The sequence below is a fragment of the Branchiostoma belcheri genome, unplaced genomic scaffold, assembly GCF_001625305.1.
Source record: "Branchiostoma belcheri isolate BF01 breed outbred unplaced genomic scaffold, Haploidv18h27 scaffold41, whole genome shotgun sequence".
In the NCBI taxonomy this organism is placed as follows: domain Eukaryota; kingdom Metazoa; phylum Chordata; class Leptocardii; order Amphioxiformes; family Branchiostomatidae; genus Branchiostoma; species Branchiostoma belcheri.
In genome coordinates, this window is record NW_017804032.1 from 478143 (window position 1) to 505113 (window position 26971).

General features: G+C 39.0%; 1 protein-coding gene across 2 annotated transcripts in view; it reads left to right on the forward strand.

Annotated features, from left to right (window-relative positions):
• The window catches only part of LOC109477883 (heparan-sulfate 6-O-sulfotransferase 2-like), a 45829-nt gene that overhangs the window by 13527 nt on the left and 5331 nt on the right, over window positions 1-26971 (forward strand). Inside the window, exon 2 of one of the 2 annotated variants that reach the window (XM_019779338.1) lies at window positions 10496-10510. The exons of the other annotated variant lie outside the window; for it this stretch is intronic. Coding sequence (XP_019634897.1) covers window positions 10496-10510 — 15 coding nt within the window. The remainder of the gene's footprint in view (window positions 1-10495; window positions 10511-26971) is intronic. 2 annotated transcript variants of the gene reach the window in all.

Sequence of the window (26971 nt, forward strand, 5' to 3'; positions counted from 1 at the left end):
GACCTAAGTGGTCCCAAGAGGAGGTAGCTATTAATTAACAGTCAGGGTACTAATTAGGCACTAATGACGCTTGTAATGTAAGTGATTAGTGTGGACCTGTTTTGCAACAGATAGGCCTCAAGCCGCAGGTGTTGGGAAGATAAAATATTATGTAATATTGATTTGTAACTTGAATGTGGTATAATTTGAACGATACTGAACTCTAGGAAGTTGCAGATTTCATCAAACTCAATCATTAGCTTTCATAAATTCCTGTCTTTGAAAAGTTTGAAGAGCCATCAAACTTGCCTTTTTTGTTTTTCCATAACTCTCTCACAGGTTACCTACATTGTAAGACACAACATTTTAAATGTTGAGACCTTCTTAAAAATTTCTTGAACACCCAAGATGCATTTTAGTACTAGATCTCTGAAAACACCTTTTTTTCGGAAACACCTTTTTTTTACTGGCAATGTAAGGGTAACCGATGGAATAATAATGGGAGTTGAAACCACACTTTGCAGTTCCCAGCTCCTTGGCAAGCTTATATCACCACCATTTTCATCAGAAGAAGATCCTTTTTGTTTAAAGAAAAAAAAAACTAGAAAATCATGGCTACCATGTACTGCACACCATAAATTTTATCTGATAAGATGTCACTAACCAAGATAGAGAAGCAATCGGTCCGGAAAACCGAGAGAGCACATTATGGTGTCATCATTAATTCATACGTCAGGGCCAGTAAAACGGAAACACCTGTGCCAGGGGACTTCAGGGGAAATAGTTTTAGTCTTACATTTTATTTGTGAATGTTCTGAGGGACACTGTGTCCTCTATCATCTATGAAAGGACATTTGCCGCATCATAGTAGATTTACATAATATGACTGAAGAAGATGACAGACACTGAGACAGTCACCGAAATGTAAAAAGCCTCAGGTCATTGGATAAAGAACGTCAACACATGTACAGCATCTTGCCAACCCAATGAAATTATTTTCACTGAAGTTCCAAAAAATTGAAATATATTGCCAATGCTCCAGATAGTATTCCTGGTGTGTTATGTGCAGTAAGTATTTTGCATTTAGGAAAAGACACAAGGGATGCTCCTAGTGTTTCAATTTGAGTTGACCTGCAAAAATCTATAGATTTTCAGCAAGTAAGAGACCAGGTGTCCTTTTGCCACACGATTGGTTTCTTACCTTGATTGGATTAAAAACTAATCACCTCTGCAATTAAGAACAGGCCATTTTACTGCTGCGCCAATTAGGCTAATTTCACACAAACTTTGTCTTTAATAGACATGATGTAATAGAATTAGTGTTTGTGTCTTTAAGGCAAAGATCCATAATTCTTGCTCACCAGCTCAAAATTTTTTGTCTGAGATTTTGAACTGAAACGATATTTTCTACAATCTGAGGAACCAGAATGAAATAAGATCAATATCCTCTTTGTTGTCCATTTTGCATTTTGAAAAATCTCTCCCATTATACATTTAGTTAAACTTTCTATTGTTTGAGCAGTGAATTCTGACAAATAAATGACCAGTGTTTTAGCCAGACTGAATTTTTTCCATAATCACAATTTTGTTTGATGTAACATCATATCGAGTATCCTGCCGAAAAGTGCCAAAATCTTGACCGAAACACTACCCGTACGTCCTTTCTTTATGGAAAGCCTTCAAGAACAATAGCCTTTAATTCAGCACCCTGGACAGGCAAGCAAATTTTGCTGGTAGACTAAGCTTAGTTTAATGACATCTCTTTCCATATCTTTACACACCAATTTTTGTCTGTTAATGATAGCAGATTGGGCAAAATTTTTGTATTTTTGGGACAGTGCTGAGACAATAGGAAGAAAAGTTAATTTCGAGGCCTGACACAGTCAGGAGAAAACTAGGGCAGAAAGTGGTTCATGTTGATTGACAGGCAGTTGGAGGGTGATCATTAAACAGTTATGGCACCTGGACAGAGGAAACCGCCCTGCTGTAACTGTCATGAATAATACAACACTCTGCCGGAGTAACAGCTTTTTGTTTTGGCAGAAGAGTTGAAAGATTTATAGACTAGAACTCCCAGCACTTTGCAAGTTAAACCAGGCTGTACGAATAAAGTTCCTTTATGCTTTTTTTTTCAGAGAAAGGTTTTAAACTTTAGTTTAGAGGAAGGTTTTAAACTTAAGTTTACGGTTTGTGGCACAGTAAAAATCGAAAGAGTTTTCTGTGCTTTTGAGTTTGCAACCGGGTACCATATGATAAATACAAGCAATTATAAATTATATACAAGCAATGATCCTTGTACAAGTGGCTAGTACAGTTTAAACCATGATGGGCTGCTTCTAGATGATTTTTCCTTTAACTACAATACTTATGCAGAGAAATGGTATTCTATATCATTCAGTATTACAGACAGGTACATGGGTGCTACTATGAATCACAATCAGCACCAGGGACAGATCCTAGTATCAATATCCTCTGACAGATTTGTAATAAAAATGATGTTCAGTCCTTTGCACAGATAAATCAGAATCAGTACATGAAAGTTATTCATCACCAGCAGTAGGTACGGTAACAAATCCAGCTCTGTTTCCAGCAGAGAAAAAGTAATATTCGGTGCGTAGAGATTTACAACAATGGTAGTGTAGAAGCTGTGCAACTTAGTTATGACAGATACATGTATGGTAGTGACAGAATCAATATTGTTTATATTTTACAGAACACCACATCAGTCAGTACCAGAGACAGATATATTAGCATGAGGGCGCTCAGACATCAATGAAATTATGAAGTCTATAGTATGTCCTCAAGCAATGGTGTCAAAGATATCTTTCTTCAATCTTGCTACCCATCTAAGGCGCATATGAAATAAATGCTTGACATGATCAAATCAGCATATCAAGTAAGGCATAGGAAAAATGTTTTTCCTGTATCCCGACCGACCGACCCTAGAAAAAAATGCTGACCCTAGCCTTGTTTTGGGTGGACCCCTGCTAGGGACATGAATTTTTTGAGCTGATGGACATTTTCCAGCTCCATGATCAGACATCTGAGTGATGAAATATCGTACAGTGTGCAGATGCAAGTTTTACTTTGATAAACTGTATTGTATTAGTCGGATCATAAGAGATCGCCTGAAACAGGAAACAGCATTTTTTTCCTAGGCTAGGCGTAATGTGTGTTTTCTCATACTCATCTAGCTCTTTAACATATTGATGCAGATTTGCATGCAAAAATAAACTTTTAATTGGAAGTGTTAAATCATGACTTTGTCAGGAAGTCTGCAATTCTTGGTTGGTTTTGGAGGTAGGTGATAGATTGATCAGCTTACAGAATAGGTAGCCCTAATGCTGATGTATATATCTGCTGGAATATTGGAGGCAAGCCTCCCCATCTCCTGTCCTGTTATCAATTTTATAAATCCTTCCAAGATAAGGGATGCAGCCTGGAAAAGGAAGGCCTCTATTTGTCACCTTCTTATCCGTGTCAAATTTTGCCGGAAGGCCAGTTTTTCTTGCAAACTGGAATAGGTCATTTCACTTGAAATTAACTGTCGGCTCGTTCTGTCGGGTTCTGTCCGACATTTGTCACAGTCAGCGTGTAACCGGGCGCTCTCCCCGTAGCGCTAAATTTTTTTTCTCACCGTTTTATGGAGCAAGAATTCGTGTTGAGCCGTGAAGGTGCACATGGGGGTCCAGAAAGGCTTTTTCGCACATTTTGAGGGGCAAATTTGAAACGGCGTCATCAACATTGTGGAGCGTTTTGGTTGAACTGTTCACAATTGGTGGAAAAGTTTTGATTTTTGTTTGTAAAGAAGGGTATTGTGGTTGAATTTGATATTCCCAGCCAAAACTACTCAGTTTCACCTGAGTCAAGTAAGAAAATACTACTAGGTGTAAATTGCCTTTCCCAAGAGCTCAACATTGGGGCAGGATAGAGGTGTTCAACAACTCATTCTTTCCTAGAACTATCGCAGAGTGCAACTCGCTGTCACTGAGTACAGTAGGGGCATTATCTTTAGATAGCTTTAAACAATGTTAAGAGTTAAAATCGTTCAAGGGTTAGGTGTAACAAGTCGTTTGGTGTAATGTAGCCATCTGCCGCACTGCGTGCCTGTGATACTGGTGTGTAATACGCAGAAGGGCGGTTATACCAATACAGAAATATAGATACAGCGTGCTACTGATTCAAACCCCAAACCTTTAGATGCTACATAAACAACCCTAGGATGTCCTTAGATTGAGCCATTCATTCATTTACAAGCCACACCCCAAACATGTAATATGGTGCAGATTTTTCACTTCAAAGATGATTATGAGCATGAAAAAAATGCACCAATCGAGACCTACAATGTACTTGAAGCTAACTCTGATGATGATGAAAAAACATAACATACCTTTTGGATTTCTGCCAAGAATCACAACAGTTGAGGCATCAAAAGGCTGATGTGGTTGTACAATGATACAAGGAAGGAGCCAGCTCTTGTACGAATCGAACCAGTGTTATGTCAGCTGCATCTCTTATTTTGAAGCACGTATGTCGAACATACAAGATATAATACAATGTTCTTTCATCAGTCGGTCTCCTAGCTACCACATCATTAGTGCCTGTTGAGCCTGAGGGTGTTCATTATGCTCTCTTCTCTATTCACAGCTCAGAACAAAACACCTGCAACCTGCAATTTTCAATGACTTTTAATATACGAGTGAAGCCGTAGCAAACTTCCAATTTTTCAAGAAAAATTTTATTTACTTATTCATTTATGACAATTTTTGACATACATGTGAAAGGCATGATGGAATACATTGTAGATGTTCATATTTCAAAGCCACCATATACCAATAAGGTTATACATAAAATCATGATTTTTGGCTCCTACAGTAGCAGCACACAAACAGCCAAGTAATTTGAGAAAATTTGCAGTTCTTAATTTTTGTTGTGGTTTTATGTCCCAGCCTACTAAGGTTGATGTGCAGTGAGATACTTTTGAGATTGATTAGCGAAATGGTAATCAAGTTAGATATTTGCAAAAAATTTTGTATATGTTGTTGGAAAAAATGTCTGACAATGCACAATATCTTGCTGGTACTTATCGAAGGCATCAGCTTTTAGCAAGGTAAGTTCATATCTAAGTTTATGGCCACAGGTGAGAAAAATTATGAGTTTGTTAGCCCAAATTTACACTTACTTTACCCTAATTTTTTCAGGACTGAAACAGGAAACATAACATTTTTTTCCGAGGACTTAATGGTTGCCGGCCATATTGCTGCCACCATCTCAATGCGGTAATGGCCTGCACAAAGGTGGCACCAGCTAATTGGCACCATGGAGTGGTCTGCGGAAATAGACAAGCTGGATAATGAGCAGCGTCAGGTCCCCTTTGTTGTGTAAGGCCTGACGGTGTGACATACAGGTACTGCGGAGAGATGACCCCATTAGATCCAGACAGGAGTTCCATCAAGTCCGACATGGAAGAATGAAAGGCCACAGCTTCGGGGGCGACAGGCCTCGAAATTAACTTTCCTTCCTATTGTCCCGGCCCTGTCGACCCCAAAAATACATTTCAATTGTCCTGAAGTGAGGATGAACTGTTACAACCTGTCAGGCCTCAAAATTAACTTTTCTTCCTATTGTCCCAGCACTGTCCCAAAATAAATTTCAACTGTCCCGAAGTGAGGATGAACTGTCCCAACCTTTTTTTGTGGAAGTGTTGTATGACTTCAACTTGAAGTCAACTTTATTTTGCTTATGTTCACTCTCAGGCACACTATAGTTGCAGAGTAGACAGGAAATTCGGGGGCATTTTTCCAGATCCAAAAGCCAGGATATGCCTGATAAACAAAAGAAGTACTGACAATCTGGTGTTGACTACTTTTCTATTGTCCCAAAAATGTCCCAAAGTGTCTTTTTAGTTGTCCCAGCCTGAATTTTAGTGGTCAGTGGCCATCGGACAACCTTTAATTTCGAGCCCTGGGTTGGAGATCGAGAGGAAATTCCTACCACCCATTGTCATATTTTACTGTACGGCCTGGCAAATGTGCAAACTGTAATGATACCTGAGCAAGATTGATGGCATTGTTATAAGTAGAGAGCGAGGGAGAGAGTATGGAATGGAATCTATTTGTGAGGTGACATAATTGACTAGCAAGAGAATTAGCTGTCAAGTTACATGCCTGCTTTTCTTCCTTACATTGTTTAAGGAAAAATTATTTCCTAATGTAACAAAAATGTACCCTTTTTAACTATTTTGAATGTATTTTCAATAGGTTGAAAGAGAGTGAAACAGTCCAGAATTGTTACATCTGTCCTTGGTGCTGAATTTATGGTGATGGTAGTGCTTAATTTATTACAGTTTAACAGCTTGTGCACTTTTAGTGTTGTGATTTACTGCAACATTTTATATTTGTAGTCAATATCTGGCCTGTTTTTAAGACACCTCTCATCAACAGCACATGCAGAACCCATCGGAAGGCAAAATTTTGAGGGCTGTTGCACAAGAAAAATGTTTCGATGGCCCACACTAAGGCCACACCGATTTACATGTATTTCCTTGATTCTGGGAGATTTAAACGCAGAAGTTAAGCAGGAAGACAAGATACAAATGGAAGGCTGTGAGGAACATTTGCCTCTGATTATATCATCTCCTTAAGGCCTTCCTCTCAGACACTGTTTTCCAGTTAAGCACATCCTTGAATCGAAGAAGCAACAAATGAAATTGTTGGCCTACAGCCCTGTGTGCGATTCCAGCCTACAGCTGGACATTATAAATGGGGGCTTAATGGCAACACCTGGTAGTTAAATTTAGTGTTAATGAGACTGTAACGACTGGGCCCGTGGGGAACTCAATGATTTACAGCTCCTGGACCTGTAAGTATCAGCTTTCAATTGCCACGTAGGTCATTAGGGTACTCACTCAAATCGTGGCAAGGCCTAGGAAAAAAAAATGTTGTGTTTCCTATTTTCCCGACCAACCCTATACATGTAGTATAAAAACCTGCCGACCCTAGACTTTTTTTGGGAGTGGATCTCTGCAAGGGACAATTTTTTGAGCTGATCAACCTTTTCTAGCTCCATGATCTGACACCTGAGTGATAAAATGTTGTACAATTAGTTTTCTAATATTGACATTGGAAATAAAAGTGTCCTCATTGAAGTTTTACTTTGTTAAACAAAATTGGACCCCCTATATAGATATCACTGAAGTCTTAAAAGAAAAAGAAAAAAAAAACACAATGCCTACATTTGTACCTACCGACCCTAATTTTTTCAGGACTGAAACAGGAAACACAAAATTTTTTTCCTAGGCCCAACACCATTTGTACTGATGGTAATAGAGAAGCAGATAAGAGAAGCAGATAAGAGAAGCACCAGTAAGTGTTATTGCGAATTTACCCTTCAATATACATGTAAAGTAACAATTTTATGTTGAAGTTCAGATCCTAAATATGACAATGCTCACAGCATTCCTTACATCCATTTTGTTGAAACAATGAACCACAACATGGCACAAAGTTTTGTACCATCTAGAAGCTTATGAAGAAAACTTAGGAACCCAGAAATGCTATGATGTGAGATTGGTAACCAACAGTGGCTGATGAGTGATAGATGGAAGTTGTTCCACCATGGTGGTGCCGTAATCCACCTAAGACCCCAGCAACGTGAGGAATCTTGGCATTAAGATTCTATGCATAGATTTCTGATAGCTCATTGACCTGAGGAAGGCATCATCTTGTCGAAAACTAATCCTCATACCTTTGCTCGCAAATGATCTAGCGGAAACTGCAGTTAGCGGCGGTCTCCAGCGGCCCAAATAACAGGGCTTATCACTCATACAAGTAAGCCTAAACTCCAGCTTAAATGGAGGTTAGGCGTTAGGTTACCACTTTGCTGTTATCTTCAGATGTGGATGTCAAATTGCTACCATTTTTTCAAATTGCTTACCCCCGAATCACATGAAATCATATTCAACTCGTAACAGCTTTGTTTTTGTGAGATTTATTTGAAATGAGTCATGTTCTTGTATTAATAATAAGCTGGAAGACTCTAGTCCTACTAGCCTTTGCTTTCCTATAAGACATGTAATAGGAGACTTTCTGGAAATAATTGAATGTACTGTAACAGTAATAGACTTACCTTGTCTTTGCTTGATGCAGGTTTTCACCATTGATCAGTGTGTTTTTGCAACACCTTCTTTCGACTGTGATCGTAAAATGCGATGTCTGCAGGAAGCAAACAAATTTGTGGTCTCGCAGCATGCAATTTATAAACACGCAAATATCTATAATACCCTGCCTCAAGGTACGACATACATGTACATAATTAGGAAACATGTGAAGAAACATGAGCATATCCTGTGAAGTCAATAGAATTTTTATACTTTCGACTGTAATTGTAGCGATGTCTGCAGGAAGCAAACAAATTTGTGATCTCACAGCATGCAATTTATAAACACTCAAATATCTAATACCTTGCCTCAAGGTATAGCATACATGTACATAATTGGGAAACGTGAAGAAACCTGAGCATATCCTGTGAAGTGAAATAGAATTTTTATACTTTTGACTGTAATTGTAGCAATGTCTGCAGGAAGCAAACAAATTTGTTGATCTCGCAGCATGCAATTTATAAACACTCAAATATCTAATACCTTGCCTCAAGGTATAGCATACATGTACATAATAGGAAACATATGGAGAAACATGAGCATATCCTGTGAAGTAAAATATTACCATTTCTAGCAGTCTAACCCTTGCGCAAGAGGGGGGGGGGCAAATGTTAAGGCACTGATAGTGAGTAATTGTTTTGTTTTTACCAGCTCTGCGCAACAAATATAGGATAAATGGGAAGAAACTTTACATCAGACTGTTAGATATATGTACATGTACATGTAATGTTACATGTAATCTACTTTCTAAAACTGTAGCAAAGTATAGACTTGATTTTTATAGTTTAACACAGTTCTGGAACCATCTAACACAGACTGTGCAGCCTCAACTCTTTAGCATTGGACATGAAATACTACTATTCGTTTTCTATTCAATGTCTAAGATGTATTGTGTCGCGTTGCTGCTCTGTCTCTGCAGATGAATTTCTCTCAGCAGTGTGATCTATGGTGTATATTACAAACATCAGACCCCGTGACCAATGTCAGCATGATAAGAGATGGTCGCAGCTTTCCAGAGGGCTCAATGTCCTGCAGAGATGGAAGCCTGCACAAAATTGTGTCGTCAGAATCAATATGGGGGCTCCCGATAACGAATGGCAGCTGCTGAAGGAAGCAGATTTACTCGCGATGTGGCAGCGCATTGAGCAAACCGAAGCCCCCAATGCAACCACCTGTCTATCTTACCAAACTCATACATAAGGCGCTGTGTGCGCTTCTGTGTGTAGAGGGTACATGATTGACAGAGAATCTGATAGTCACTACAGGTCTGTGTTCCAAAATTAGGATGGAGAGATTTGGGACAACCTTATTATCTTATAAAATCGTATTTTCATTGCAATTGTGATGCTTATTGACACTGAAGAAGAGTATTGGATGTCAGTGGAAACGTCTAGAATTTACCGCCATAATTTATCCAGCTACACATAGTTAATTGTAATAGTACAGTTAATTTTCTATGAGTATTGTTAACCTGGATGTCTTAAACCTTTACCAATGTTTAATATCAATGGTTTGCACCATCAGTGGCAACAGTTGGATCCTTAGTTTGTAGATTTTTATCTCTAATGCACTGGACTGATATCCCCCAGTTGGATAGTACCTGCTTTGCTTCATGATCAAGCAATAATGTGTAAAGACAGAAGTGCAGTTGTCAGCAAGCTAAAACAGAACGTATGGCTTCAAACCTGTGAAGTGAAGGACACATTTCTGGGAAGTCTGCCAGTACTAAGGGCTGTTCGTATGATGAACATGCCTTTCCCTTGATTAGATTTAGATTACAAGGTGTTGCATATGCTGTGGGACTTAAGGTCAGTCTGTACAAGACTTTGCATGCATAGAATGTGATACTCTGTGCAAGACATTGTGACCTGTTCTGGACCAATACACATAACTCTTTATCTGCCTATATCTATATTATGTATAGTTTCAAGCTGCTGTATTTCAGCACTTGGCACATGCAGAATGGTCTCTAAGTCATCAGTTGGGCAGTTCATTACAACATTTTCAGATTATTTTTGATTCTGCCACTATGTATCATTCTTCATTTTGTGTTTGCAGCACTTGAATTTCACTGTAAGGAAAAAAAATCAAGAGTTTGTTATGTCTTTGCATTCACCGTTAAAAGCACAATTATTTATACTGACTGTAGTTACTAATAAAAGCAATGCAAGGGCACATGTTCACAGCCATTTTACTTGAATGTTCCACTACTGTTAACACTGTTTTAACAAAGTTGTGTTTATTTCTTTTCTTTCCATGTCACGTATGTGATCTTCATCCATGATGTAATGTGCAACATGATGTCGTCACTGCTTCATGATCATCCCACTTATGTGTCAACTATAAATCTAATATTAGTAATGCTAAATCCAGGTAATTCTCATTTTTTCTAATTTCTATAAATTTTATTGTGTGATTATTTTCCTTCAGGCGGTGAGAGTAGTGGTAGTAGTGGTGGTGAGATTTTAACTTTTTTTCAAAAGTCTCAGTCTAGAGTTTTTAGTCCTCTTTGAAACTTTGCTGTGGTTTGCATATCAGAATAGTAGCGGGCCCAGTATGCTTCTCTGTGGTACACTGGCTTGTGTGAGTCCCTTTACTACATATTTTCCTTGTCCTAGCTAATTAGTAAACTACATATTTTACTGCCAGGACAACCCAAAGTCTTAGTATTGACAACAGTACTTTCTCAGCCTCAGAATTATAACTAGTTACAGTGCCAGAAAGTGTTGCAGACTACTGACAGATTCCGTGGGTGTCAGATTGATCACACGTTTTTACAAGGACAAGCTGGGCTGATGACAAAAGAGCCGTGCAACACGTTCTGTTCGAGAAATTCTTTACCAGCCCCATGAAACTTTAGGGGCCCAAACGACCCATGTCTTACAAAGCCTGATGTACGAGCTCATCAGACGGCGCCATCAGTCCACGTTTGCTCATGTCATTCAGGTCGCCTACCTGTTTCTTCATTGCCCAACCACGGGGCACAAATTTGGTCAAATCTGAGGCTGCACACGTCCCTCCTAGGTCTGTCCTCTCAAGGTGGAATAGGTTTTACACCCCTTCAGTAAAATCCACAGACCTGAAGGGGCCTGTAACTTTAAGTTGTGCCGGGTACTCTCTTATCTCTAGTGTGCCGTGGTGACTGCTGTGCTTACTAGATGAAAGTGCGACACAGGGTGTCCAGCCATAAGGCTGCACGACTGGAAAATCAATGGACGTCCGTCTTGTGCGGTATTGATAAGAAAGGCAAACTGATTAGTGTGTGTGTTGGTGAAGCATGCCTTCTTAGTGGTGCTAATTCCGCCATGATTAATCCTGTGTTCCGCTGGGCTCACTACGCAGGCAATCTACGCCATTCGCTGAGTGCAAGACGACATGCATAATGTAATGGTTGTGTCTGTGTGAAGCCATAGCTTAGTGGAATGAAAGAGAGGATTTTGTAGGATTGTGTACTAGACAATTCTGCCAAAGCATCCACTGGAAAGGTGTTAGAATAGCAGAAGAAGAAGGTTTAGCAAACTTTTTTTATGTGTTTCTTAGTTCCAAACAACTTCTTAAAACTAAAGCAAACTCATCTTGAAAGTTCATCTGTGTTGCTAGAAGTCATTATAAAACAACTGTAATGGCCAGCACAAAATATTGGACTCACCCAAATTTTCGACTGTACAACTCCAGTCTCTGTCAAGCAAACTCTATGTTTCTCAGTTCTAAATTCTTTCATTTGAAAACTTGACCATCCTTTTTCTGTTTCCCATTTCCAAACAACATGTTCTTGCAAACATAATAATTCAGTATAATAATAATAATTCATTTTCTCATTTCCAAAAAATATCCTTCTAGAAATAAGTGTCTTATTTGTGTTCTGGCATGTTGAACAACTGAAGTGAAGTTCACTGCAAAAATCTGCATGTATGCTGGGGGACACAGAGGGACCAGACTTGCCTTGTGATTAATGACATATGACGGCTGTCCCCTTTAAACAGACTGGAATATGACGACGAATGACACACTAGGGACACTCACTGTGACGTCATACAACACACTCATTCACTCTGTGCAAGAACCAGTGTCTATTGGGAATGTACACATCTGAAAAATTGTCTGAGGATCATGCTAAAATGTTCCAGTGATCACAAAACAGCCATTTTCAGAAGGAGAACTTTTAAATTCTGAGAATCTGACAAGATTCATTCTTAGAAGAATATAGAATTCTTTTGAGATATTGAGATATTGCTGCAACATTACCAAGAGACAGGTTGTAATGTACTTTTATTCCTCAACCTGCATGTATAACTACATGTAATATCTTTTGTGTCACCTCATATTTCCACCTGTCAGAAAGAATGAACACTTTCAAAACCATCTGTCAGAAAGTTTCAGGTTTTTACATTTTGTGGCAATTAAGTTCACTGACTGATACTGTAAATTCATTTCATATTGCGGCTCTTTTAACAGGTTTTGAAATTGTGTATCAGAGGCGGTGAAGCTTGTCCTACAATGGACACATTATTTGGTCGTACTGCTCTTTAAGTTGCTGCCATGTAAATTTTGGTATTGCATATAAATAAAGAAATATCACCCCATAATCCATGACCAGGTCAAATTAAAGTAAACTGGTAAAATCACATTGCATTCTGATGCAAATCGTGATCCGGTGAAATCGGTTTGAAACTACCTCCCGAGGTAGTTTGAGATCGAGGCGCTTTCAATGCCATTTGGTGTGTTCAGATGGGGCCAATTGAATCCGACTTTGGTGGAATCTGGATTAAAACCGGTTACAGCGTATTCATGTGAACAGGGAATTATCAATGGCCATGGGGTCTTCATGTAGACTGGTGATCATGATCACCAATACAGGTTTGACTGTAATTATCAATGGCCAGGTGGTCCCTACTTACACTAGTGACTTGACTGCTTATTTGAACAACTTGTATTAGTCTTACACATTCCCACCCCAGTGTATAGTATCAACGCCATCCCATCCTCACCACAGTAAGCCTACATGGGTGGGTTCCTGTCAGTCTTTCCACACAAAACTGGCAACTTCATTGATCTGGGAGGAGACCTTTATCAACAGGAGAGCCCACAGTTGGGCAAGTTTAGACCTGACCTGCATACAGATGCATCAACCCACTAGCTGCAGGGGTTGTCACAATTTTCCAGCTCTCTTCTCTGAGAAACTGTATACTGTAAGTCACTTTATGTCTGCAGTAGCAAAAGTTAGCAGTCTGAAAAAAATGAACATGTTCGCGGAACTATACCTTCGCAGTGTCGGCAAGTGCAGCAAAAAGAAAGTCAGCAAATTATTTGTTCACGGTAATGATAAGCTTGCAGTACAGAAGTAACCATGAAAACATTGAGTATTAAAAAAAAAAAGTGCTGCGAAAAAAGCATGATTTACAGTATTAAATAGGATACAGTAGCTCTAGGCGTCTGGCATCATATTATAAGAAGATGTTATGATCTGTCTTGACTCACTAATGCATCTTTTTCAGGTTCAGTGTCTTAGGGTTGGGAGAAAGCTATCATCCATTTTATGAACAGCAAGCAACCTGTGACATACCTGAATTAAAAGTCAGACAGGCAATTTGTCATGTAAAACAGTGTATGGTAAAAGAGTCTGTGTCTAGATGACACCACAAAGATCAACCAGAGATATTTTTAATTTTTTTGTCTGAACCAACTTGTTTTAATGACAAAATGGGCATCCCAGCAGCTTGCTTTGGCTAAACAGGAGAATTTTTGTCTGAATATCTGGACGTGGATGATTCAAACACTTTTTACTACTTTTGGGAAGCTACATTGTAGCTGCTGCCGCACAGTGTAAATGCAAAGCTGGTGTTAGTTATACTGGCTATACAGATACAGATACAGACAGACATGCCCTTCGGATGCATTTTGTAAACCAGGCACAACCTTTTTTTTATACTGAATGCATGCTGCCCTTTGCAGAGCTGACATCTGGGCAGGCCATAGATGCATCCATTCACCGACGACTAATGGTCAGGCTCATCGAAGTGCAGTCCTGATTTGTATTTAACCCACTTAAACCTAATGCAGCACTACTGTAGACTTACGAGTCACCATTACGCCACTATTTCATTGGTCAGCCAGGTGCCCTTAACTGTAGCTTATCTGCGACACCTAACCTGGTGTAAAATCTTTTACACTCCACACGAGGTGCTGTAGTCAGATATAAACACGCTGCGACCTTTTATCCGGCATTCATCTCTTTTAACAGTACCATCATCCTCTAACTTATCCTGTTCGAGCAATAAATTTGGAGGAAAAGTGCTGCCTAAGCTGTAATGAGTTTGCCAATATTCAGTCAACTGCTGGACGGCATAAAAGCGGCAATATGAGCCGGTGTAAGCCCATGCTTTCCCGGCGCCCATTTCTTAGCTTCTAAAAGGATTGTAAAGTTAATAAAACTGCACAGAATATGGAGGGAAATTTGCTACTTTGCCGCAAGTGATCCTGGTTGACCTGTAGTGGACGCACCTTGCAGGTTGTGCTTGTGTGTCTTGGCCCTGTGATTTTAACGTTAAGTAAACATGATTTTGATATCCACGAATATAACTAACCTTGTAATTTTGCCTTCTGTAAATTGATACTTGCAGCAAAGAAGTCATACTGTGGATTAAGTGAAAATTTATCATGAATATAATATTTGTTTTAAAAAAGCCATGTATTATCTAGACCTATATTTATGTCAGATCTCTGATAACTTTTTTTACCAATATTATCTATTTCAAAATCAGCTCGCTTACCAACATTGGCCTCAACTTTTAGGCAGCTTTTTACATGCCCCTGTAGAATATATATGGCAGATATTCCTGTATTTGATGAAGGGAAATCTGTTTAATAGCTTGCCAACAAGGCTTATGATTGCATTATAAGCAAGTAAGAAAAGGATTCATTTACTAATGTTGTGTGCATTGGGTGTTATGTGAGCATCAGGGCTGTCCTTGGTGCTGAAATATCGGTGCCTGTGAGGGTGTTGGTTCATCTAGCAAATATGGGAAACAGATCACAGATGGATGTCAAGTAAAGGCTTACAGAGCTTTGAGAACTCAAGAATAGACACATGTTTAAAGTAATTCATAGTTTCAGGCACTTTATTGAAGATGTCTCAAGACTCATTGTTTCAGGCACTTTATTGAAGATGTCTCAGAACTCATTGTGTCAGGCACTTTATTGAAGATGTCTCAAAATGATATCTTAAGACTACAGGATACGATCACAAAGATAATTCCCCCTCCCCCATTTCACATTCAAAATCAATGGCAACATATCAAAATCAGGTCATCGCTCATTGGAGAATTTCAGAGTACCGCATGCTATTAGGCATAGACCTATTTATATTCTTAATACTTGCAAAGCACACTCTTGTAGGTTCTGATCCAATCTTCTCACTAGACTGTTTAGTATGTATGTTTGTAGTTGCAGGGCTCAAAATTCTTTTTCTGCATATATGCACTGGCGCACGGTTTCAAATTTGCACCGAACAAATTTCACCTAAACAGTTTCTGTGCTTTGTCAGTCCATCTCAAAAGTTTAGTTTGAAAATGTTCCTTTTAGTGCTGTTTTCAATGTTGTTACTTTCTTTAAGAATGCTACACTGAAGGCCATGTATTTTGAACTACATGTACTACTTGCAATATGGCAACCTATAGCTGTCCTAGTGTCATGTTTTGTCATGGGCTAGCTCTGACTTGGTGTAGATAGAAATACCTGAAAAGCTTCAATTTTACATACACGAACCTGCACATGCATGTGTACATGTGTTTCGAGCCCTGAGCTGCCTTATCAGACTATGTTATGGTAAAATTTGTCACTTTGATTGATGACCTTATGTTTGTGATCAATCTCAGCAAAGACGATTCTCAATATCATGTCCAGACTTAGCCTGCTGAGTTGTTACAGGATTAGGCCCAGCTTACGGCTGTCATTGCAATATTGCAACTGTTTCCATTCAGTTATTGATTCGACAACATGTACCATTACATTATGTCATTAGGATTCAGCATTGTGTTTCTGGTAGAAAGACATAATGAATGGACTCAAAAATACGGAAACTCTGGATTGTCACTGTGCTGGAAAAAAATACATGCATATGCTCCATACTTTAGATTTATGTACAGTAGCGTCATTACCTCCGGGGAAGGAGACATCCTTCCGCGAGGAGGTTTTACTATTGTTCGAAACATTTCTGTCAGCAGCTGTTTCTCGCGATCGGCTGGACGGATTAGTCTGTTGTTCGGTGTACGTATTGCTATTGGGCTGCAGATGATGCAGAACGTTTTTGTTTAATTGTATATGTGTTTATGGGCGTCGAAATAAAAGGTTTTTAAGTGCTCCGGACACCCCCGCCATGCTGAAAATGTAATTTACCATGTTGTTAAGGAATGGGGAGGTTTCAGTTTTGGGTCTTACCATTTAAAAGGGGTCAAACAGAGGGGTGTCTGCTTCCGATATGTATTTTGAAATATTATCGCAGTTGTATCTCGCGTTGGGGTAGACTGGACTCGGTGTATGTTCTTCTAATGGGCTGTAGATGGTGCAGGTTTTTTTGTTTTTATTGTATATGTGTTTTGGGGCGTAAAAATCTGAACGCGCGCGGCGCTGGGCTGGCTGCCAGCGCAACTTCCGGGTGGGCCAATGGGTCAGGGGTCAACGCCCTCTTGCGCAATCTTGGATGTTTTCGGCGTACAGTACGACTTCTTAACTTACAAATACCGTGGTATACTGTCTCAGACGTTCTCGACATGCATTTTTACCGTGGGTACATGGCAGATGAAAATGTTGACCAGTCCTGTATTAACACAACCAGGAACGCTAAATCTAACACATAAAATTCAACACCATCAACTATACAGAACAAACAACATGGAAAAATATACAATAAAAAGCCCGGAGGTATAAAATCTCAGATTTTACTTGTTAGGTCTAGAATTATTGTACATGTAAACTGCAAATGACTTGGTTCAAAAATACTTGATGGCAGAGCCACATGTGCTTTATGTAAGCACAAAAATATTTCTGGATATTGCAGACACTGTGTCTACACCATAACACCCTGGGGAGCCTGCCTAATGTCAAGTACAATCCATTAATTACAGGTTTTGTGTTTATTATACATGGAGAGACATGGTAGCTAGGTCATGTGTAAGTAAGTTGATATCATGTAATGCAATTTGCCTAGTTTCAGTGACAATCCAGATCATGAAGTGTCTGTGAGCTTAAGCTTTGAAATAGAATTATTGATACAATGAATTATATGGTACTAGTAGGTATTCCAAGCATACCCTGGGTTTTCAACTCTACTCATAACTGATATTATGTACAAAATGTATATGTGAGGCCATGCTGAATTGACGTATGGCTGCCATATCTTTTCACTCATCAATTTTTATCTGTCTGTATAAATCATAAAATCTGGAAAAGAAAGCAGAAACTTTACCATCAAAAAAGTTTTGTCTCATGACAATTATTCGAAGATAATAATTCTACCACAAAACTTTCAAACCCAGTCAAAAAGTGTTATCAAAAGTCACTGAGGCATATAATTTCAGAATCCAAGAACATCACGTTCATGTGTATCTCAATCTGTAGACTGTCTCTACATCATAATTAGAAATATTGAGTTGCCTCTATGCAGCTGTGTGACCCTACAGTGGCGTTATCTCTCATGCACATCCCCACAGATGACAGTTAAGGTGGGCCACGTCTCAAGGAAGTTACAGAACAAGACAGGAAATCAAAGATATCATACATGTCTGTGTGCGTCCAGGAAATATTTAGAGACTATGGAGTTTTTGTGAATTTTTTGTCTGACTTTTTTAATTGAATTTCATTATTGTGCATTTCTCACGGATTCTCTGCAATGTATTTTTTTCCACTGGCTCCCATAAGGTAACATATAATGCCATGTATACAGCAGGAATTTGAAGACAGGAAATGAGATAAAATTTACTGGGACCTTTGAACTGTCAGACGAGTCACCCACATGCCTATAGCGAACATGTGGGTATAACTACCAAAACACAAGCAAACAAACAGCCCCACTGAAAGCAAAACCTCAATAACATTAGTAAAATTTTCCAAGGGGAGCATGCCTATCCCCCCCTCCCTCCACCAGGATTGATGTCAAGAAAAATTGAAAAAAAAATCAGTCCGGCTGAAACATATATGTTAGACAGAAAAGTGACGTCAGCTTATCTGCACCAGGTGTAGTCTTGCCTCCAGGTGTGCTCTTACAGACAGACTCCACACCTTAAGTGGCATTATCTATCACCATCAGGGAGTTGGCAGGTTATCCTGTCTCTGTCTGCTGTAGTGTTAGATTTCCCTGGAGAAAAGTTAGTTCAGTCAGTTTCTTATGTGTATAAGTGAACTTCAAATGAAATCTCACATGTGTGGTAGAGTCCATGGTTGTCAAACTTATGCTTTCTTCCAACGCAACAGAAATATTTGCCATGAATTTTCAGTTGATCTCATCAACCTTTGTCAGTCTGATAACTGATTGACTGCACCGACTTTCCAGAATCCGAAAGTACAATGACGTCAGGAGAGAATCAAGAGTGTCTGGAAAACTTCAAATCTACCACCCACATGGTTCAACAAGTGATAAGTGAAGAAAGTTTTTGTGTACTTTAAAATTGTGATTTGTGTTTGATCAGGTGAAAATCTAGATAGATCTTACTGCATATTATAGATTACAAATTCTAGATCATACATACCAATTGTTTTTCCAAATTCTATATAAAATGCCTAACAGTGGCAAGCCAACCAATCCAACTTGGATTGTCCCCAAGAATATAATTTGCCATTTAACATGCTTGGCCTGATCATTTCCCATTACCATGTAAAAAATTACCTGTCAGTGTTTTCTAACAGACAACTAATCATAGTGTCAAGTCCAAACAGGAAACCAAATATGCCAGGTGTCTTTCAATTATTCATAAACTTCGGCAAAGGGGTGTTTGACTGTTCACAACACTTCATGAAAGAATTGACTCAAGGATGGAGTACTGCCAGAAGTTCTGTGTCTCTGAATTTTCAGTACCATTTATGACAGTCACTATAATTTTTCTGTGTGAGCTTCTCTCATGTCTGAATTTCTCACACCTGTATACATTTTTGTAACTGATGCAGAGTGCGGGGCTCAAAATATTTTTTCTCATTTTTCTGCAACCTGGAAAATTACCTGCACCAAACAAGTTTTACCAGCGCCACTTAGACTTTGAGAAGTACATGTATGGCTCATACTAAAACTGTACAGAGAGATATCAGAAATACCTGCACAGCCCCAATTTTACCTGCAATAAGGTGCATATGCACCCAGTATTTTAAGCCCTGGAAATGGCTACAAGTAACAGTCAAGCAAATTGAAGACGTCATTTACTGTAAATCACTTTATATTCTCGGTAGCAAAATTTCACAGTCTGAGAAAAATGAACACGTTCTCAGAACTATATGTTCGCCGTGGTGACAGGTGCAGAAAAAAGGAAAGTCTGCAAATTATTTCTTTGAGGTATTGATAAATTTGCTGTACAGAAGTGTCCACGTAAACTGCGAATATTAAAGTACGGAAAGGTAAATTTGATTTACAGTATGTTTGTACAACATTTACCGGTAGCTGTATGGAATGTACAATTGTACAAACATGTAGCATCCCAGCTTTGTAGGCACCTAGTGCAGCAGCACTCCCGCTAGCAATGAAAACCTTTTTGCCTTTTCCCATGGTTTATGTCCACATGTGTGCAGGCCGTAACGACATCCCTGTTGTTATCAGTGTACCCAGCCCAACCAATTAGAAATGTAATCAGTTTAGAGAGTGACCTGTGCCAGTTATGGCAGGACAAATTAAAACAAGTGGCCTCGCGCTTGTCAGCACACTGAGGCCATTCCAAAACAATCAATACAAAACTGGTTCCTGTAACAATGTTACCGTCCCTGGAGACCCTGTGTGAAGAAAATTGTGATATGTTCGCTGTGAAAAGATCTTATTTTATTCATGAACGATGTCTCCCTTCCGACACCCAAGGAGCTTGAAGGAGTCAACCTTAAGCTTCCTTCTGACACACTTGAGTTCTTTCAATCCATATTCAAGTTTAACATGCAGGCTTGGAAGATAACATCTCTTTGTACTCTGTGTAAAAGTCTTTTTAAGAACGGCAAGTACATGTATTTAGACTAGATTTTATCATGCATAGATAAAGATCTGAATTGGACATGTTTTGAAAACATTGTAAGCATCAGGGCTATTGTTGCCATTGGTTAACGTCAACTCTTATAACTCTATTCAAGGTTCTCTATGCTAAGACTTCTCAGTGTTAGAAATATACCCATCTGCAGTCTGCATTTTCAGTATAATTGCAGAACAAAAATTAAGCAACCTGCAATTTTACAGACTGAAAAAATCAGGATAGGGGTTCAATGGTGTTTAAGAGCTTTTGAGTTTACACTTTTGTATGTATTTTTCAAACTGCATGTAAAATGTTTGCCAACATGTATAACAATTTTGTATACACCATGGGTTTAGATGCAGACTTTTAAGTGTGTATTTGCAGACAGTATTTCCAACTTGTAGAACAACATTTTGACATTCTGCAATATTTCAGAACACAGAAAAAAAAGTATTTTGACCACTAGCTGCCTCTACATTTAAAAAGAACAGTGGTAATATTTTTAAGCCTCTTCAAGAAAGTCTTGAACAGTCACCAGCAAGCAATATCAGAGGTTATTTCTTCCAGCCATGGAATAATACTCCTTTATGAGGTGATTTTGGGGGTCTGGCAAGGCTTGCAATTATCCAGCAAGTACATCATGCAGGGGAAATTGTAGCTTCTATTCTTTATTGATCAATATACAAGTGTGCGCAATCAAGGAGGGATGGCATCCATAGGGGCACTTAGATTAAATCAGATCAGAAGGAAGGGTACTTGAAAGAACAAATTTAACCTTTCTACAAATACTGAAATGTCATTCTTCTAGAAAATGGCCTATGTTAGATATGCACATTGTTAGAGATGTGATGAATCAGTTCGTTGACAGTGAAACACTAAAAGAACATTGCAGCCAATAGTTTCTGAATTTCAGGTAATTTTAGACAAGTTTGAAAACTAGATATCACGTGTAGACAAATCCACATGCAAGAGGAGGCCTACGTGTATATACAAGAAATACTAAAAATCAAAATATCACCAAAAACATAAACTTATACATACATCATTAGTAAAAACTTCTTCATACAAAACTGTAATGCACATTAAATTTACTAGTTTACACATTGTCATACATTGTATGACTGACATTTCTATTAATGCAAGCAATGTCCTACCATATTGATGTCCTCATGTTAAAACTGAGTAAGGACACGTGTTAATGTATGAAAGTACTCTGTGGTCAAAACATAGCCAGAAGACATGCACAAGAGCCATATTTGCGGGGTATAAAACCATATCATTACTCTGCAATGAGCAATGGGCTGTCAAAGGGATTATGCTTCCATGTCTGTACCTTGTGTTTGAGCACGGAATTCAGCAATAATCTGAGATGCTGTCAGTATATGGAGACCTGAGTCTTCATGCTAGGCCACATTACATTGCAGAGACCAGGTACCTAGGATTAGGGGTATATGTCAGTCTGTCAGTTTTCAGACATAAAACATGTCATATATGGATACACAGTGTTGTACATATATAACACAGACACAAGGTGGAAGATCCTCTTAGATATTGCATATTATTAGGGAGAAGTTTGGATCATAATAAAGCAACTGCAGCGCTCTAGGCAGCCAGAATTGTTTTTCCATCATCTCAGTCTTATTTGACGTAACACAATTTTGAGTACTGGAGCGACAATCCTAATCATATAAGGGTGTCTGGGGGCAAAATTTTCCCTGGGAAAATTTTGAAACCTTGACCTACTAACACACTATTTCCATGTTTTGAAGGGCAAAATTTTGTTGCTTGACTGCTTAGTTTAATGCCATCTCTTTCCATATATTTACACACTGTCAAAGATGGTAGATAAGGCAAAACTTTTGTCTGCCATAAGTGCACGTGGCAGAATTCTGCCAACTATTGTAAGATCTAAATGTATGTTGAATTTGCAGGGACTTGATTTTACTGTGAAAGAGCTAGGTCATCTGGGAATATTGCAAACATGACGTAACTGCAAGGATTTCAAGATCCACAGTAAACCGGTAGATTTAAGTAAGTGTAACTAGGACCAAGTATGGGCAGATGGTCCACAAACTACATTGTTGTAGTGGATTATGCTTTCCAATTCCTTCTAATTTTACCTATAGTTCATTTTCATATGCACAGAAGCTGCTTGGCGGAATAAGTGCCATATGTTATTCCAACCAGCCATTTAGTGTAGCTGATACGATGTCAACAATTTATGATGCTAGAAATAATTTTGGATGTAAGCAAGTTCAAAAGTAATATACACGACTGACTCCACATTGTCTCGTAGTAATTTGAGACACACTATTAGATAATGAAGACAGTTCATCACATAGCAAAGAAGAACTTTCCCTAAATGTAATCAAAGTTACATGTAGGCTACTGTTTGAGCAAATTGGATTTTCGAATTCCTTTGATGGTGCAATCAAAGAGCACATTGCCTCTCGGCCTGGCCATGTTGTAATGCCCGCAAGATTCTTCAGTTGGGCAACTAATGAGTTCTCTGGTGCTTTGGATGCAGTGGACCAAGCCAGCGACCTAGCAAGCACCTCCCTCATGTTACACCCCACATTTCATAAGGGGGGTTATGAAGCCGTGATGGGTTTATCAAAGGGAGAACATGCACCGTGATGACTCCAATTTGTATTCAGCTCGTATCAACCGCTATGGATCCAGCTGGATATCTGAACCATGCAGGAACTGCCATTACCACACCTAAGGGATGCTCTGCTTTTCAACAACTCAGTTGAAAGACCTCGCAGTCACCGACTTGACTAGGGTCGGTACAGTTTCATATGCAGGGGTCTGTTTTGTAGTTGGAGGTCAGGACCAAAGTTTATCGGAAGAAACTGCGAGCAGCCTTTTTCCACTAGTCTTCAAAGGAGCCACCATGGACTTTCTGCCATCTGTATTGATTTTTCTTGAATTCCTTTTTGGAATGGAGCCATTGAACATGGAGTAAGAATCTGTCTTTGCAAACCACACCCAGGATTTGCAACTATCTTTTTGTGGTATTCAGTACTTTGTGGGTTCAGTTCAGTTGTTAGTGGGTTCATCATTTTCCCTTGCACCATGTGTGCACAATTGATCACAGTTTGCATTTACCTTTACTTTAGTACAGCAGTTTCCAATGTAGAAGGTAATATATGTCTTCCTCAAAGAGCTTAGTGATCTTGATATTATAAGTTTAGTTCATTGAATAGCTAATCTTCTGCTGGACATGACAGAGAAAATGGCCAATTCATATTGTGCAGTATGTATAGGTTCATCAAGGAATTTGCTAGCAAATGTCACCTCTGCATTGATAACTACCCATAGGCTACATACTATTGTCTAGTGGCATTACTGCCATTAGGATGCTCGGTTGTGATCGTACTGCCCATTTCAGGTGAGAAGAGGTGTCGTTAAAAATGGCAAAGGCCAGCAGTGAGTGAGTTCCAGTCCATTTACCAGCTGTTAAAACTTACGGGATGTACATGTAAACACAGCAAACAGGTGCAAAATGGGTATTCTATGGGCAACCAGGGATTTTTTTACTTCTGCTGCTGAATATATTGCTCCCTGTTACATTCCCCAACAAGACACTTTTTTATTAGTATGAAATCTCTGTATTATCACAAGTATTATAAACCCCAACGTGATGATTGTAAGCCAGAAAATATTGGTGCTTAGCTATGAACATCTGACTTGAATTTTGATGCAAGCAACATCATATCATACATACAGAATACTACACAATGTACTCTGTATGGCCTGAGGTACTAGCCTGACGGCCAGTCGCCCAATGGCCGAAACTTGGTGTATCTAAACAAAAAGTGTAACAGCATGAATTCCAACATTTGAATTCGGTGTTCAAAGTTTAGAAAGCGGCGAACTTGGTATGCACGAAACGCAGTCAAATTATTTTAGGGAACATTTTTTTAAAACCCGGGCCGTACGCGTAAAGAACCCTGGGCCGTACCACTAGTAATCACACGGGTCGGAACACCCGTATCAAAGGTAATCACGGCGCAGTTATGACATAAAATGTCATACTAGTGACAAGTTTCCCAACTGCCAGGCTTTATTCCTGGATGAGCCCCACACCCCTACAACCTACCAACCTTACACAGCATGCTGAAAATATCAGCAGATTGGAACTTTGCAGCCAAAGCTTTACATACCACTGTGTATGGATCACTGGGCCACTATCTACATGAAACAGTTATGTAGCTGACTGAGTTCCATAAGCCACAGAATAACCACCGCTGAGCAAGTGCCATGCAGTACTATAAGTATAATTGACACGGCATACAAACTCATATACCGGCCTAAATAAAGGCATAAATTTACAGTAAAAATGGACATTCTTACACATGTACATACAAGGGCTTGGCAAAAAGGCACAGCTTGAAGTACTGGGGGCATGCACCTAAGGCCTTAGTGCAGGTAAAATTGGAGCTGTCCATGTATATCTGATGTCTACTTGCACCTTAACTGTACTGGTCCATGTACTACAAATGTATGCAGAAAAAGTAGGCTCAAAGTTGGCTCCATTTCCCAACCACAATTTATAACCCGCACTGCCAAAATCCCCTCCTTTGATAGAGACATGGAAGGTGCTCGCTCTCAGATTCCTTTGCACCAATGCTGCTTTCCCTGCTGGCCTTGAGATATTGTATATAAGTTGACATAGAAGAGGAAATTGCTTTTCCAGGCTAGGTAAACCCTAATGGACCTGTAGGTATTGTACATAGTACAGACAGAGGAAACTCATGGGACAGCTGATCACAATCACTACATGATGAAGTACAGCAGTCAAGCGTGTCCTGGTGTGCCCGTGAGCAGTAGACAGTGTGCGAAGAGTGAAGAAAATCAATAATAGCACATACAAGTATCCGGGCAGCTAGCTCAGGATATTTGTAAGAACGTTTTGCCAGAGCATGCAAGAGTTGTCATCCAAAAATCCCATAATCTTTCCCCCTTCTAGCTCATAGCCTGGCTAACAAGATGTTTTTTTCGAGAGACATTGGTTCTCTGCAAACCATTCTTGCTGTGAGGATGGTACCCACTGGTTAACTCACCAATGTAATTTGTTGGTTCTCGTATTTTTTCATAACAAATTTGAAGGGACAGGGGGAAAAACATACTTAGGCATCCAGTGATAGCCCCAAATGCTATGATATGGCCATGAAGTCAATATACCAAATGAATTTAAACAATGAATTTTTATTAAAATAACTGTATTGATGTATGGAAAAACTGTAACAACTGCATAGGAACAAAAGGACTTTCTTCAACTGTTGGGGCCAAAATATGAGTATTTGGGAGTTGACTTGATCAGAAAAAAGGACAAAATTCCTTGTCCATGGTGCTGAATTCAAGGTGATTGTTAATGTTGGCTTTCTTTAAGAGTTATGCTTGCAGGATTGATACATTGTTGTACTACCTTGATATAGGTTAGGCATCCTTGTAATTGAGATACACAAATGAACAGTTACTCAAGCAACTAGATAGATTTTGAAAACTGTCAGGCATTTCAAGTAGCATCCACTACTTCTCATCATGCATTGACTAATGGAAGTCACTGACCAAAAGCAGCGGACACTACTTGAAACATCTCAATTTTCATATCCAGTGCATTGGAGTAACTTTATCTACCTCACTGGATAAATTCGGAGTCATGATGATGATGAGTAACTGTTATCTTGAATGTGTACATTGTTATATTGTATAATTCATACTTGAAGAAATGCAAGCTATGTAGGGTCAAATTTACCTAAAGGTTTGTGGCATTCCTTAGTCATCTGAAGATTAAATATTTTTTTATGAGCAAAGTTATGGTAATTGTTAATTCAGAAAAGCAATGTGATAATCTGAAGATTGAAGAAGTTATGGTAGTTGCTTAAACGCAAGGTAATAACAGCAAACAATTGCTTGTTTTTGGACACCCAGAGCTAGAATAAGACGGATTACTGGCCAGGGAAAACCCACTGAATCATGACAAATTTGCACATTCACCTCTTTAATCTCTGACTTACTGTACAAAACCTCAAGTCAGCCTTGTGGTACAATGATGTTGTTTTTTTAATCCATAAACCATAAGTCAAGTATATACAGCTTGTGTTCTACACATGAACCCTTGAAAGTTCTTAAGATGTGTGTAATTTTGACGGATGAGCGACTCATGACAAATGTGCATATTCACCTCTTTAATCCATACAAAACCTCAATTCAGCCTTGTACTATAATATTTTCTTTTTTTAATCCTTAAACCATAAGTCAAGTATATACAGCTTGTGTTCTACACATGAACCCTTGAAAGTTCTTGACATGTGTGTAATTTTGACGGATGAGCGACTCATGGCAAATGTGCATATTCACCTCTTTAATCTGTACAAAACCTCAATTCAGCCTTGTGCAACAAAGTTTTTTTTTAGTCCTTAAACTATAAGTCAAGTATATACAGCTTGTGTTCTATACATGAACCTTTGAAAGTTCTCGACATGTGTGTAATTTTGACGGATGAGCGACTCATGGCACATTGTGCATATTCACCTCTTTAATCTGTACAAAACCTCAATTCAGCCTTGTACTATAATGTTTTCCTTTTTTAATCCTTAAACCATAAGTCAAGTATATACAGCTTGTGTTCTAC